General features: G+C 46.2%; 1 protein-coding gene across 1 annotated transcript; it reads right to left on the bottom strand.

Annotated features, from left to right (window-relative positions):
• Window positions 1-7,401: 7,401 nt before the first annotated feature.
• Window positions 7,402-10,415, bottom strand: LOC122363835. The gene is made up of 5 exons (XM_043333561.1): window positions 10,320-10,415; window positions 9,338-9,607; window positions 8,725-9,000; window positions 8,179-8,409; window positions 7,402-7,962 (listed from the first exon to the last, which is right to left on the bottom strand). The coding sequence occupies exons 1-5, from the start codon at window positions 10,378-10,380 to the stop codon at window positions 7,682-7,684; spliced, it is 1,119 nt and encodes a 372-aa protein (XP_043189496.1). The 5' UTR covers window positions 10,381-10,415; the 3' UTR covers window positions 7,402-7,681.
• Between the last annotated feature and the right edge of the window lie 5,877 nt (window positions 10,416-16,292).

The following is a 16,292-nucleotide window of genomic DNA, read 5'->3' as shown; positions in this document are numbered from 1 at the left end:
TCATGGTCCATGGATGGAAAATTATACACCTCGCAACCTGAATCATGGTGAAAATTAGGTGCCATTTTAAAACATTGTGGCCGTTTTCACGACGGAACTTTCGCAGAGGAACTTATTTGATACCTAAAAAGTACCTACCCTTAGAGGCCTTAACATCCCTCAAACTGAAATATTTTATGTTCAAAATAATTTTAGAAGTTTAAATCCGGGCATTTTTTGCCCTCAAATCACTTATTTATTTACAAACACAGCAATTTTTGGTTCTAGTAGCCCACCTTTCGACTATGAGGTATTAAATCAGCGTGGCAACTTGCTCCCTCTTTGCTCCCTCGGGTATCTAATTCCGGAATTCTTAAAAACAAGGAAAGTATATCGAGTTCTCTTTTATACCTATTCAGTTATGTTTTAATGGTGATAAAAATATGACAAATTTTTTAATTACATTTCATATAAGAAAACACGCAAAACAATGAAACAAAAATAAACTACGGCAGATAATTACCTTCAGGTATCTAATTCCGACCAATCAGCACCTCAGTAGGATATGACGTCATACAAGAATGGTGGTGAGGGCCGTTTGCAGTCCCGGCCGGTAGGTCACGTGACCGCCGGGCGCCTCGGGTCACGCGGCGGTCGGGAGTCGGACGCGGGGCGTGGTCGCGGGCGGACGAGCGGGGCATCATGCTTTGCTTTGCTTGCTTTGTCAACTTCATATAACTTACTATCGCATTCGTGTGAAAGCCAAACACTGCTCAGTGCCCTTAGAAATTGAGTTTTGGAAAGCTCAAGTTCCTATAGCTCCTCAGGTCGGCAACAGTTGAAGCCTCATCTGAACCCATGTGAAAAAACGAGGGTAAGGAACCTTGTGTTGCTTTTTCTTTTACCGTCATAATTATCTCAAACCATCACAATTTTGAGTTGCCACATTGTCTGCTTCACTACATTCGTGTAAAACTTGGGTGAAGGCTGGTGGCTCAAAGAAAGGTGAAGATATTTCTTTAAGTGCCTAATCCGTGAAATTGAAATATCCCGGCTTTACAAATCTACACTTTTCATTTTCTCCACGATACATTTTTTAAAATTGTTTAAATTTTATCTACATTTGTTAAAATCGGGGCTTTGGTTTTGTGTAAACTAGATCATAAAGTTTACTATAGTTTTGTGTAACCTGATGGCTGAAGAAAATAGTAATTTTGCTAAAATGATGTGCGGAAATTTGTTGCTTTCCAAATCAAATTACTCATACCTATATTTCATTCAAAATTAGGAGGCATTATTACTGTTTTTTCTTGTAACATGAACAGAGTTTGGGTACGGTGCTCCGGAAACGTTGTGGAACTTTAAGCTAGCTAGAGCAGTTTCCATAAAAATTGTTAAGATAGTTGACATGGCTTGTTGACAACTCTTTTGCTGTTTCTAAAAAAGTGAAAAAAATATTTTCCTGCATTAAGCACACAAGGCATGTTATTCTCATAAGCTATCGAATGTGTGTGTGTGTTTTTTTAAGCTGTTTTTTTAAGCTTTTAAGCTGTAACTTCAGTTACTTCACTTTAGAACATATTGCCCAGAATGCGTCACTGATCATGAGCTGCTATATCATATCATATGTAGCAAATACATAAATGAGAATAGTGTGTCATGAATTTGTGTGCATGCTTCTGGATCATCTGTAATTACATCAAAGGCTCGGCTCAAGAGTGTCCTGCCGACCAGCTTATGCCCAACCCTTTCTGTCCGCAGAACGTCGCCTGCGACTCCCGCACGCCGTTTGCCCCGGCCGTCCGTACTGGTCTTCGCGCTGCGAGCTGCGCTGGAGTTCGCGGCGGCGTCGTGGAGCTCCCATCGGGACGGCGTGTGATGCCCGCGTCGAGCTTATAAGCCGTGAGCTTCGATTGGCGGCTCACGCGGTCACCAGCTGTATGTACAGCCTCGGCCCCGACGACCCCGCTAATGGCCGAGACCGGCATACCCCCGGCATGGGTCCGCTGTCCGGCGCAGCGCTGGCCGCCCGCATGCTATGCTACTTTTGGCTGTATCGCTGCCCAGCGGGAGCGCGCTCCACGCTGCGGAAGAGGTACACGTTGCGACCCGACTGAGGACTGCAACCGGATGGTGACACGTCGGCCTCTGCGCCCTGGCCGGGGCAGGCGTGACCGACGTCACAGTGGAGGAACGCCCAAACAAGACCAGCCCACCGTCGGAGCAGCATGGAAATATCATGTTCTGCCTGGACGTCGGACCCGGCGGCCGCAGTGCACCTGCACACGTGCGGAGAGGGGCGCTGGAGGCTACTCTGTAGCTTCTGCCATTCCGCGGCGCGACTGCTGGCAAAACGGCGGCGATTGAGGCGGTTGGGAACAGCTGCAGCAATGGTGATGGCGGTGATGGCGACATGGCGGTTTGGGACTTCATCTCAGCGCGGCCGCCGCCCAGGCGCCGCTGCGCCCGGCTGCTCAGCCACCTACCGGATGGCGGGGGTGGCCCTTACGGCCCTCACGCCCGTTCGGTCTGCGGCCACGTTGTGGGGTGGCGGTCGCGGGGTTAGCGGCGTTGGACTTCGTCCTTTATCCAGACTGCACCGTACCATCTGAACGGATGGATCTGCCAAGAAAGATGACATCCAAGGCGGCTATGAGGCGATCACAAAGCTTCACCAAGAGCTTCTCCTTCATGGGGCCGGCCGGCCGTTAAGTCGCAACACCGGCTGCCGAGTGCCAACAGCTGCGTGCGCTGGCGCCGACGCGTTGTGGGCCGCGCTGCTGACGCCCAAGCTGCGATATCAACCATCTATGAATAAGTGGCAGCGGTGGCGGCTTGTCAGTTGGGGCATTCCACGATAGATCGTACCACTTTTTCCCAATTTGACACCCTCATCTCTCGGATTTTAACGATAATTGGTCTAAGGGGTAATCAGGGGCTCTGAATCCTCCTGTAACAATTTCAGGCTTATCAGATGAGTGGTTTTTGAGTTATAGTGTATAGCATGTTTTGGATCTTGCGTTGCAGTCCCAAGTTTGGCGGGCTGTAACTCTAAGACGGATAATCCAAATGCCAAATGCTATACGGCATTGAACTTGCATTGAAACAAAGAATAATATGCATTTTTAAAATTTTGAAATATATACTATTTGATATATAACACCTCGAGTTTCCTTTCATTTGCATTTTTATGCCTTTGGGACCAAATTTTTTTGAATTTTTATTTACTTAAAAACATTTTTGGATCATTTTTAAGTAGTATGCAAAAAATTAGGAAGGTGTTCTTTCTATAAATGTACTTATTTTGCGTCACCGTAATGGTCTCGAATTGTGATTTCGGAAGAGAGCCTACAAATGGTGTGGTAACGCTGCCTAGTGATATCACTGGTTACTGAAAGTTCAATTGAAGTCATTTTTGCCTCACTTTTGCATTGTTGACCTTGTGTGACGTCATTCGTACGTCACTAGGGTCATAAGAGTTTTTCGTCAATAACTCTCGATCAAATTGAGCTAGAGAGACGGGAAGGCTACCAGTGGACTCGGGAAGACCTTGCGAATCGAATGATGTGCAAAATGATCTCATTCACCCAGCTTCGTGGCCTGACCCGACTGTTAACCATCTCTGTAGCGGCGCTGTTTGTCCAGCGCCGCGCTGGTTGGCTTTGCCGCGGACTCGGGGCGGTCACGTGATGCCCGGGGGCTGGCTGCCGGCTGGGCCGCCCGGTCGGGGCGCGGAGCCAAATACACGGCAGTGTGCTTACCCGAGGTCAGCGACTTAAGCTGACTTCACCAGAACAAACAGTATACCATTCGACGCGCCGGAGCTAGGCAAACACAAAGATGCTAAAATCGCGGCTCTGCGACCATTTGTTGCGAAGTTATCTATCAAAAACCGGACCCGTAATTTTGGGTCGCTTGAAATGACCTCAGGGGTCACCAATGAACCCAAGACCTTAAAATGTGGTATCATTCGATGCATCTTGTAACGCCGCACATGCTCGTTTTTTCCCCAAGGTTCTAGCTCCATTAGAGGCGAAACGGCGAGCTGGGGTCGTACCGACCCCCCGGAAACCCATTTTGTATACATTTAAATGAGGAACTTATAGAAAGAACACCTTTCTAATTTTTTGCATGTCGATTTTAAAGGACCTGAGGTTTATTTTGAAGAAATAAAAATGGCAAAAATTTTGGTCCCAAGGGCCATTATAGACAATTTAAAAAAATACTACGACTTTTTTCAATATGTAAAGCTTTTCTTTCCAATTTTAAAAATACTGTATTTATCTTTGATTCATCGTTAGTTCAAAGCTGTTTACCGTTTGTTGCTTGCTTAGCTCGTTTTTGAGTTATAGCTTATCAAACTCACCCTTACAATCTAACGTTTAGAAAATATTATGCAATGTAACTCAAAAAGTTTTCATCTGAGAAGTCTGATATTTTGGCAGGTGTTTTTGGAGCCTATGATTACCCCTTGTACCAATTTCCATTCAAATCTGAGAGATGAGGGTGACGGGCCTGGTACGATCTATCGTGGAATGCCCCAGTTGTTAACGTGCCTTAACAGACGTTGCGAATAGCCCGCGTTGGAATCGCATGGTTGGCAACGCAACGCAAGTAAAAATGGGCTTCCTTGATGAACCTACTTTTTAAGCATTGTAGCCTTTGTAATTTTGGATGTTTTGCTGTAGATATTATTTTCTACATATATACTATATAGGCACTCACGTGCTTTAAATCGCGCAATGCAATTGAACCATGGTAAAGACAATGATAAATGAACTGAGAGCTGACATGCCCCATGCTTTGTGTGTGTATGTGTGTGTGTGTGTGTGTGTTTTTGCGAGTCGATAAAAGTGGTTTTGGACACTGGATGAGTTTTTAGGGGTGTGGTGAGGGGGGATGTAATTCCACAGACCTTCTGTCAGATTCACTAATGCAGTAGGTCTGTGCGGTGTTTAGTTATCGGAGCATTCTTTGAAAGTCGTGAATAGGGCCACCGAGTACCTAAAGCCGTGATATTCCCCCACAAAAACTTCTTTTAAATAACCGGGGATAGGTATGTACATGAGCAGAGTAAATGCTATTACGAACGCCTATCACAATGCTGAGCGAATAGGAAAATCCATAGATGGAGAATTGTGCCGCGTTACGGGTGCTCGGGCGCAGCCAATCCACCGTTACCCCAGCGGTGACCTTGACCCGCATCGTCTGTCTCGGCTCCAAAGCCAAACCGGCGTGGAATTGGGAGCGTTCGAGCACTCATGGTCCAGCACAATTATCCACCTAAATCCATTCCTGATACACATTTGCTTGCTCATAGTCATGTAACCCCGGTAAATTCACCCAACTTCATATTGGTCGCTCCATAGACAGATGGCCACAGAGATCAACTTAAAAGGCCATTGTTGCATTCATTTAGTGGAGATCATTAAAGAGCCGTGACAGGCCACAAGTCGCGTGACATCATACGTGTAACGACCAATGACGTCGGCCTGCAAAACCCAATGGAAGCGGCTAGCAGCGTGCAATAAAACAGGGCGCTGCTTTCTAAATGTCTGTCGTGCGCCATAAATGAATATATTCTTTGTAGCCTGGCAACTCAGTATCTTTTTTTAACTATTGTACTAGTATTTCATAATTTCATAATTTTATAATTGTGCTTACGCTTTATGTTGATATTAGTGATAAATCCTTAGATAAAGTAAATCGATGTGATATTTAATAGAAAAATAGCAAACTAATGCACCATTCATTCGAAAGCTGGGGAACCTACTAAAAAGAACTACTAAAATTCCTGAGGAACCAAAGGATCAAATGGGGATTAAATAGATGCCTGCTATTCCGTCGTGAAAACGGCCTGTGGTCACTAAAGCAAAATCTGACCAGTTATATGTATATTCAATTTAAAAGAAATCTATATTTTTGTAGATCTCGAATGCACCTCTATAAAGCATTTGAGCGGAACGCCGAAAAGAAGTCGGGTAAGAAGTCTCGGGCATTAGTATCGTGCATCTCCGATTTTCAAGCGTTTAACCCTCGCCGGACCTACTTTTTTCTACATACAAGGGCGGAGGGGTGGATACGACCCCTCCCCCACCCCCACCAATCGCCCACTTTTGAGCTTGAGCTTTCCGAAACAAATGAGCTTGTGCGCCGTTACGAGATGGAGCGATCGGTAAACGACTTTAAGGTCTCAGGTCAGCCGGTGACCTCCGAGGTCAGGTAAGTGGTCCAAGGCACGGGTTCGGTTTTTGGTAAATATCTTCAACAAAAATGTCTCTAGCGCCGCGATTATGGCACCATCGTGCTCTCCATTCTCAGGCGCATCGAATGATTTACCTCCGTTATGTTTGGGTGAGGTCAACTAAGGGTGTTGAGCGTTGACCTAAGGTAAATGCCAGTTCAGAGCCACTCAGGTCGGCCGGCGAGGGTCAAAATGTTTTTCTTTTTTTGCTTGGCTGTGAAAGTGGTCTACCTTATAATTATTTCTAAAAAGCGTAGGCATCTAACAGAGAGCACCAGCTGCGCTTCCGTGATATGCATGCAAGTTTCGTTTGTCCTCGCAGTCTCACATGGGCGACGGGATTTTAAGAAGAGTGTAAGAATGTAAGGATGTAGAAGCAGAAGAGGAAGAAGAAGAAAAAAAAAGCAAAAAAGAAGTGGAAGAAGAAGAAGGAGAAGAGGAAGAAGATGAAGATGATGAAGAAGAAGAAGAGGAGGAAGAAGAAGAAATGAGGAAGGCAATTTAATCCAAGGGGGTTGTAGACAGGTCTTCCTACGATAGCAGACTGATTTTGGGTGTCACACGACATGATAGACGCCATGCTTTTATTGCTCGAAATGTTTGGTGCATCTTAACTTTGCATGAGTCACGGTGCACCTGCTGTCAGACATCACACGATGGTATTTTTCTGCTCCCTTTGTTAGAGACTTCGACCCCGTCTGAGATTAGTGCCCCCCACCCTCACCCCCGACCGGTAAAAGCAGTTGTCGCCCGTCCACCCCTCGCCGCCCGCCGACCCTGTAAAGGTCAGGGTCATCACCGTCACCAGCTCAGCGTCAGGCTCACGTCCCTGTGACCCAGCGGCTGTATCCGGGGCGATGTCAGGCAGGAGACACGGAACATCGCGCCGATTCGGACGGAGTAAAGGTCACCTGTAACGCAGGGTCTATAAACGCATGCGCACTTCCAGTGATGAGCGCTTGTGAATGAGGTTCGATGGATTCTTCCCGAACTAAAATACCGGGTTTTGGGACTGCCTAAATATTGAAAATTACTCATTAGTGTCCGTTACAGAGAGGCTCAAAGCCATAGTGAATCAGCGTTAGAGAAAGGTGCTTATAAAACATTACGTAAGTACTTTTTTTGCCGCTTCACTTGTAGAAAACATAAAAAAGATAATGTAAAAATAAAAGAAAAAGGAAAAACGGAGACATTTATTTATTTATGAAGCATTTCCAAACTTTATCATAATATATTCTGAAGAATGTATTGCCATGGTAGTTGGCACTCAAGGCTTATTACTCGCAAGTTGCTCTAATGGCAGACAGCGATCATTTATCACCGGCCATCGAGCAGTCACATTTTTGTTATACAATGCTGCCAGCCTGGCCCCACGGCGGGGTTCTCGCCCATCGGTGCCTTTCTTCTCGCATACAACGACGGCGGCAGTGCCGATATGACATCAGACGCCGACACCGTCTACGCATTCGGCTTCTGCACCTCGGTCACCATCTGAGCTTCACTGCTGACGCTGAAGTTGCCCTGGCCCCTGCTGCTGGCCAGGTGACTCTGGCGGGCCTCGGCGACGCTCATGCGCTCGCTGATGGTGCTGTCTGCGCCGGGGGTAGATGATGTTCGCCCGGCGTGCCTGCCGGCGCCGCCGGAATCGGCGCTCTGGTGGAGGATCGCTCGCCGACGCGTCTCACCATCGCCGGAGGTAACGGCCAGCGCCCTCAGGGCAGTCCGGTTCGCCGCCAACTCTGCGGGTGGAATCAGCGTCGTTCAAAAAACCAATGAATACCAACAAACAGTCTTTTTAATACTAATGACAGATTCTTGCGAAACCATTTGCATAATAATTTAGAGTGCTGATATGTTCTTCAAATTACCTTCAAATTCTCTTCAAATTTATCACTTGTTGCAGACTACATTAGCGTAAAGAACCACATCGCACAATGAGAACACGGAACCCTTACCTGAATCGGACTCAACACTATGCCGGAAGAAGCCGTGGCCGATGGAAGAGGCGTTGCCGGCAACATTCGACCTCCCCACCAGGTCTCTCCTGGATCCTGGCGAATCTTCGGTCGATGAGGCCAAGTTGGCGGCGGTGCCATTAGTGAAGACGACCGCAGATCCCTCGCTGTGACCCGTCTGAACGGCCCGTGAGGCCACAGTCTCACGCTCCCGGCTCGGCGCTGGGCCGGCTGAACGGAGAAAGTTCCGGTCAGAGTCAGGTCAAATTCAAAGCCGATCAAATAAGGGTAAGGTAAGATGTAGTCCATCGAGATCACTTAACGGCCAAAGCTACCACACACCGTCCATATAGTTATTCAGCGTCTCCAGTAGTCCATGGCCAGTGCTCACCTTCCAGTCCTCAAAGAGAAGTTTGGTCAGGTTATTTGAGTTTAGGAGGTACCATTCGTGTCCGAGCGATCACTCGATAAGTGTCCGGCAATGCAAGTCAGCCTCCTAGATCAGCATTCTAGACAGATCTTCAAAACTATCACCACTTCACTCACCTTCGGCGGAGCGCTTCACTTCACTATCAGCCAAGTTCCTGAACGTAAAGAAACCCTTGTTTTTGCTGGCGCCAGACTGGACGATGTTGGCCGCCTCGTCTGTTCGCTTGCTGCGCCGGATGGCGCCTCCCTCCTGTGAGGTGGTGGCGTTGAGCTCTCCGGAGAAGCGGGCGTTGGCGCCGGTGACCACGCCGGTGTAGGCGCCTCCGGTCGTGTTGCCGAAGCTGATTGAGTGGGTGGACGAGGTCGCCTTTCGGGCGCCGATAGAGTTGGCGTCTGCCGGAGATGTGCGAGTTATACGTAGTTAATGCTTTCATCCTTATGTTTTGCAGGAAGACACTTTTATGGAATTGTTCTAACTCCGTATGCAAGGGCCGACGCAAGATCCATGACGAAATTCGCCGACAGGGCCAAGCCCCACTAACCGGCGAAGTCAAAAGTAAAAAAACAAAAAAAAAACAGATGGACAGATCATGAAAATGACACCGAATTACCATGAAACCCACAGGTTTCATGATAACTGGATACCAAGAGGTATTCTGAATTACGGATAAACATTGCCAAACATTCCAGGACTATGCATCTTCAGCCGGCGGCAGAAGACCTCACTCACCTCCTCTGGTGTCGGCGAACTGATCGTAGGCTCCGGCTCCGGATGAGGTGCTGCGGGTAACCGCTCTGGTCTCTGCGCGAGCGACCTTCTCGAGGCTGAGGTCAAGGTCAGTCAGTCGGAGTCTCTCGCTGGCTCCGCCCCGAGCCTCAGACCGCGATGACACCGAGGCGCCTCCCCTGGTGGAGCCTCTGTGACTCTGTTTTGACTCCACCCTGAGTCGCACGTCCGGCAGGGGTGCCGGGCTGGGCGCCGCTGCTGATGGTGCTGTGACTTAGAGGCGCCCAAGCGCGGAAATCGGGTCATTTCAGGCGGCATTCGGCCATCAGGCATCATCAAATGCATGCATCCTCCATCCCATCTTTCGGCATCAGTTTGGGTAAGGGAAGGCAATGCTGGAATTTAACGGGCTGGTCGCATGGTTAAATAGACATAGGTATAATAGGGTCAAGTTAATTCTTCAGCAAGTCCTTCATTTTAGGAACTATTCGGTAGCTCGCTGACAGCCATCAGCGAGCCTGTGCAGAACTCCGACATTTTGAGGCCAAAGATCACTCGGTCGTGGATATTCAGCAGCAGGATTTGACGGCAGCTCTTATAATACATTTCTATAAGCAGTGAACACGTTGCGTGCTACGCACATTTTGAAGCCATTTGCAGCTTGCAACATATGGTTGAATGTGAACTTGCTCGAAAAGTTTGAATTGCAATGAACGTGTATTTGCCCGCCACCGTGTCCCGGTTAGGGTTACCTACGGTTTGACGTCTACCTTTTGGTTTTGACAAGATACGTTGATTGGTAGATTTTGAAACGTCTAGCTAATTTAAGCTGTTCTTTCCGCGTCCTTAATCAAAACTGGTCACGGCCTATCATTTGATTTCAAAATTTGTCCTTATTATGACTTGAGCGTGGCGAGGGTTTCTACAATTATCTTATATCAAGTAACGGGCTAAGCATGTCGTGCAAAACTTAGAAAGAGCTCACCATTTTCGGCTGCGAAGGAGGCGCTGAGGCAGACCAGCAGAAGGTGAACCGCGCCGATCATGGCGGAGCGTCGGCCCGTGCCGAGATGTCGAGTGTGGTGTCGGTATCGATGGCGGGAGTCTATATATATGCCTCGCTGAGCCACCCACCCACCCACCACGTCAGACGCTCTGTAATGTGGGCCCTATCCTACACCTACTCGGCCAGGCAGCTCTGTCAGTCACCACCGACTACCATAATTACTACAATTGACGATATGTGTGTTGTGTGTGGGTTGGGGAACATGAGTGGTTATTCGTATCCGAGCAAATGTCGGTTTTTCGCTCTAAAGCTACATGCCTATATGTCATCCTGACGATTCAGTGAGTCTGCTACATGTCCATCATGTGGTGTCTCGTATAGACGAGTCGTGATGTTTGACATTGATGGTTGATGCTCTTCGCACAATGCTATTCCACCAGGGCCCAATGTTATAAAGGGCTGCTGTTTTATTCAAGGCAATTGGTAGCATGTAAAATGATACCGTGTTTGCGAATGCGTATCGGAGTCAACGAAACGATTCCTGTGACCCTCACTAGAGGATGGACTGAAATTAGTGAAAAACCATTTCGCAATTAATAACTGTTTTCTGCAACTGAAGTTCAGCCAGTGCTGCCGCATCCATTCCACGACGCTCATTATATGATAAGGCTTAGGTTCACTTTTGCGCATTGTTTTATGGTAGCGAATCCCAAAAATGCAGCAAAAGAAAACGTTTATCCCTTCATGCAAGTCCTTATATCCTGCGCCGTTTGGAAGTGGGGCGTTTTTACGCCTATCTTAAGTTTTTCGCGAATATGTTAAAATGACGGTGATCCGCGTCACCTTTTTTTGGTGCACCTTATCATGCATATTTTCTGCAAATGTTGCCAAAATTCCAGACCCAGGTCGTTCAAGGTCAGGTCACAGGTTGCGTCAAGTGACCAAACCTCAGAAAAGGTTCCAATGCCCGCTTTACCGACTGAACGATCGCTTTAAAACGTTCAGTGATTGATAAGAGTTATATGCAGTATGCACTATGCATGAAACTTATACCTCATAATTTTGAAATCGGTGACCTAATGCCAGCTCAATTTTGCTACATCTCCAATATAAGTTAGTGGGAGAAAATTGGCAGGCGCCTGTTTTGGACGAATGTCAAACTAACCACACTGAAACATCAGATAGAAGGTAAAAATGACGCACTTAATTGCAAAATTCCACCCCATCTTTACACTATTAACCCGGCACCGCCTGGGCTATTTCCGTACCCACGACAGCCTGGGGGGGGGGGGGTCGGATCCGACCCTCCCCCCTGGTATCTCGAGAACCAATGGTCGTATCGAGCCCCGCGAGGCGGCGTTCGAAAGGTCTCTACGAGACCTTCCCAAAGCACTCTTAAGATTTTAAGATTGAGGTCAACTTTCGGGTCAAGGTCAGGTCAAAGGTCAAATTCAGGGGTTTTGCATGATTAGGCTTACGGACAGCAGAATCGATAGCTGCTGCTCGAAACTCACCACAAATGACCTCGAAGACCTAGTGAAGGTACCATGTGCGTATAGGGGTCATACTAAGTGCGGGTCAAGGTCAGGTCAGGTCACGAAAGGTCACGGTTTTCACTTTTTGCTACATGGGCGTGCGACACATGTTTTATGGCTTATTTTTCACGCCAAATCCGATGATAATGGTTATATGTGACCCCAAGTCACTGTGCTAGTGATAAGTGTGCATTGAAAGCATAAAAAATCGTTTATACCATACATAACTAAACGAGGGCTGAGAAAAAAAGGTCAATTTTTCAACTTTTTATTTTTGACATAAAATGCACTTTTCTAGACGAGCTTTGTCCCAGGAATCTAGTGGTGCCATTTGTTTTCACATGCGATGTTCAGAAGTGCCTCTAATTCGCGACAATGCTTATGACGTCACCATGCCCTATGCATGTTGGAGCTATTTTTTACAATTTGGGGGTCAAAAATCAAGATAGAAAGTTGAAATTTGGGACATCTAATGTTCTAATAGAGCTCTATAACATATATTCCGGTTTTTTGGAAATTCTCAAAATATTGGATTTTATTAGCTGTTTTCCAAAAAATTTAGTTTTTTGAATTTTTAGGGGTGCAAAACGCATTTTATGGAAAATCCGAGATAGCCATTTTAAAGAACTCGTTGAGTTGCGTCTTTTCATGTCCTTAATTTGCAATTTGCTTAAAACCTCGATTTTTGGCGATTTTTTAAACATTTACCATTTTTTGACTGAAAACGCCATGTAGTTACATCACTAAAATCGATATATCTCAAAAATTTTGGAAAATTTTTCTTAAAACTTTCACAGGAGACGTCAAATTGATGGGGGAGAAGGTATGCCAAGTTTCAAGTTGATAGCGCAAGCGGTTCATGAGTTATTTAAGAAAAACGGAGGGGGGGGTCGGATCCGACCCCCCCAGGCGGTCGCGGGTTAAGGTCATTTCAGGTCATGAAAGGTCTCCAGCAGTTTTTGACAATAACTTTTGCTAGAGGCATACTAGAGCGATGCAAGCGCCTTGCACGTGTTCAGCTCGACGATACAGATCGACTTCTATGCAGCATGACCTTTTCCGGTGTAGTCATGACCTTGAACTTAGGTTGAATTTTCAAAATGACCTTTCATGGTCAAATAAAACTTCATTCGAAGCGTCTCGACAAGAGAAACACGATCCTGATAAAAGCATTGTCTTGCCTTCCTTGAGTTAAAATGTATTACAGGAAACATTTTTTCGTAAAAACGGCTATTTCAAGAGTTTTTCTCTGCAGGCTGATCTTAGGTCATATCTATCTGAGAGATTGCTCCAGAACGAGAGCGTGAAAAGAGCTATCGAATGTGCTCTTCTGCGGCGCTGTGTCTATATTCATTCCCGCGTTATGTGCCAGCTTGTCGAAATTCGTCGAATTCAGCGAAATTTGACGTTTAGATTTGATAAACTCTGGTGACCTGACCTATGACCGAACCTAACAATGACTGCAATACTTCCTTCACTATCGTTGAAGCTCTTTCGAATGTCGCATGCCGCGTGTCGCTACGTAGCCAATTGGAGCCGAGTTAGACGGGTGGAGGGGGGGGGGGGGGCCTGAAAACGCTCCCCCAGCACTGATGGGAAATGCAGACCAATAGCACGATGCGGGTTATCGTGCATATTTTGGCCACATTGCGGGAATTTGGAGGCAGTAGGGCTCAGACTGAAAGATATAAGGTCTGCTGATCAATATCATGCTGACATGTTTTGAAAGCTTAACCCGCGCGGGGCTGGGGTCTCCAGCCGAACGCGCGGGGCTGGGGGGGGGGGTAAATTTTACCCCCCCCCTGTTATCTCCCGAACTAATGGTCCGATTTGGAAAATTCAAACGCCAATCGAAAGCTCTCATCACGAACTACTAACAACATGTACTTAATTTAAAGTTTGAGGTCAAGGTCAAGGTCAGGTCAAGGGTACAAATTGCAAATTTCTACAGTATCGGCCTTGCACCGTAGTTGCCGAAGAATGGAGTCATGGACTGAGACTGATCGCCCAAAACGTGTTCTTAGGTTACCAAGACAATATTCGTTGCATACAATATCATTCAGAGGTCAAGGTCAAGGTCAGGTCAGGTCAGGTCAGGTCACCAAAAAACAAAATATAGAAAAGGGCATGTGCGACACATGTTTTATGGGTCTTTTTACTCATAGAATTCAATAGGCACACTCAATAAGTGATATGGACCACCTCTGGATGAATTTCAGGTCGAGGTCAGGTCAAGGTCAGGTCAAGTGAGGTCAAATTTTGAAGTTGGTTGTTAAGGCTTAAAAAGGTGTCTATCTGATGCAGTTTTTCACGGCGAATCGAATGGTGCTATTTTTGTTTCCGTACGAGGTCTAGAACTTCCAAAAAAGTCATTTTTCAAAAATTTTGTGTGTCGTGACGTCATAAAATTTTGAATAACTCCCACATTTTTGAACCGATTCTTCTGAAATTTGGTATGTAGGTGCACATAGAACGCTTCTCTGACATATATTCCGGTTTTTTCGATAGACTCAAAATTTTGGATTTTATAATGATTTTCCCAAAAAAGTCAGTTTTTTGAAAAAAATTTAGGCCAAAATCCAAAATTTTCAAAAAACCGAGATAGCCATTTGATAGACAAAGTAAAATTACGTATAACCTTTTTTGTTACGTCTTGATTCCTTTAAAAATGAAGATGTTAGCGGCGTTTGAACTTTTGCCGTTTTTGAGGCGAAAATGGCGAACATGACGTCACTAAAACGTCAATTTCTCAAAAAATTTCCGACGGATTTCGCTCAAATTTTCAGGGAATGTGTCAAATTGATGTAAGAAAAGGTACTGAAAGTTTAGCGGCGCTGCGCGCCGCCGTTTTTGAGATATCGCAAAAATTCGCGAGGGGGGGTAAAATTTACCCCCCCCCCCAGCCCCGCGCGGGTTAACTCTCGCCGGCACAATGGGCAAAAAGTGGCCGATCGCAACGAATTTTTTAGTACCATCGCATTGATCAATTTTACACCCACCCTGAAAGCTTCATGACCCTGCCCCAAATGACCTTTGACCTGTAACCTATTTTCCGAGACCATGTTTGGCCGGAATCGCGATTCGGCGTATGTCGGCTCGCATTAGCCGCGCGTTTGCTTGCAGTCTTTTCGTGGTTTCAAGCGTTCAAATATGTGAGTTGATGTTGCTCCCATGCATTAGGGTGGATGTCAAGGCCACCAGGAGGTCAGGTCAGGGCATTGACCTATGATGACCTCGGTTAAGTTTTTCGAGTCTTACGTATTTCTAGCCTAGTTTTTTTTTTAGCTGAATTCGAATTAAGCAATCATTTGAACATTTACGAAGTAGTTTTGGTGCCTTCGTTACATGTTATGAAGCTGTCAGAGGCGGTTGACACTTACTACGAATACCCGGCAGGACCCTACAGGTTGACCTGACCTTACCTGACCCGACCTGGCCTAAATGCATAAAGACATCATCTGTGTTTATGGATTTAAGCCAGGTCGGGTCAGGTCACAGTCCAGGTCATTTTTTAGCCGGAAGTGGCCGTTTGTTGATCGGACATTTTCTTTTCTCAGGCAAATGTTTCTGCAAATGAAATATTTTGCATTTTTCTTCTGATCTTAGACAGCATTTGCAAAACTGTCCGACAGCTTAGGTTTGCTTTTCAAATGCGAAAATACCATTCTAACGAATAGTGTTTTAGGCATACAACAAAAAAACCTCAGTGCGTCACCTTATGCGTTATTCTCTCTCGAGGTTAACCCTCGCCCGCACATGGGGGGGGGTGGTTGCCACCCCCCCCCAGGTAGTCTTTCTGCTCTGCACTCAACATTTTTGGAGCTAGAAGGCTGATTTTTCGTATAGCTGCTCCTCTATCCTTTCTGGATGTCCACTGAAAATTTCAAGTTTCTGTGATTTTTGGTTTCGGAGATATGACCTTGTTTTTCAGGTCATGTCATGACCCAAATGGCCAATTCTCAACATCTTGCGTTTGCCATGGGCCTTGTGAGCTTTTGACACCCTGATTTCGGCCTTTTTTGCCAGTCTTACCTCCCACCTATCATGGAACATGTTGTTCGACGATGTACAGGGGTCAAGGTCAGGGTCAAGGTCAACCTAGGTCATGTAAGATAATTGCGTTTTAGGCAAGCTGAATTTACTTTTTGTGAAGTTTTTTGACTGCATTTTTGGTAAAAGCTTCTCAGATCATGATTTCATGTAATATGGACCCAAAAACAATCGGTGCACACATCAGTATACACACAGGCACACACAGACATACAAACACATATAATTGACCTTGACCTAACTTGACCTGAAATGACCTCAGCAGCAAAAATCTGGTCGGGTAGTGTGACAAAGAGGTTCTAGCTGGCTTGGCACCAGAAAACAGCATCGTCATCGGTATTTTATAAGCAGCGCACTTGATATCCAA

Source organism: Amphibalanus amphitrite, unplaced genomic scaffold (assembly GCF_019059575.1).
Source record: "Amphibalanus amphitrite isolate SeventyFive unplaced genomic scaffold, NRLGWU_Aamphi_draft 000641F_arrow, whole genome shotgun sequence".
NCBI lineage: Eukaryota > Metazoa > Arthropoda > Thecostraca > Balanomorpha > Balanidae > Amphibalanus > Amphibalanus amphitrite.
Note: the sequence above shows the minus strand (reverse complement) of the source record. Positions and strands in the feature narration are given on the sequence as shown.

Excerpts from the sequence above, each read along its gene's own strand:
- LOC122363835 (XM_043333561.1), bottom strand. The coding sequence starts at position 10,380 with ATGATCGGCGCGGTTCACCTTCTGCTGGTCTGCCTCAGCGCCTCCTTC. Across the intron at positions 9,608-10,319 it reads CTCCTTCGCAGCCGAAAATG|TCACAGCACCATCAGCAGCG; the intron begins GTGAGCTCTTTC and ends GGCGCCTCTAAG. Across the intron at positions 9,001-9,337 it reads GTTCGCCGACACCAGAGGAG|ACGCCAACTCTATCGGCGCC; the intron begins GTGAGTGAGGTC and ends CATCTCCGGCAG.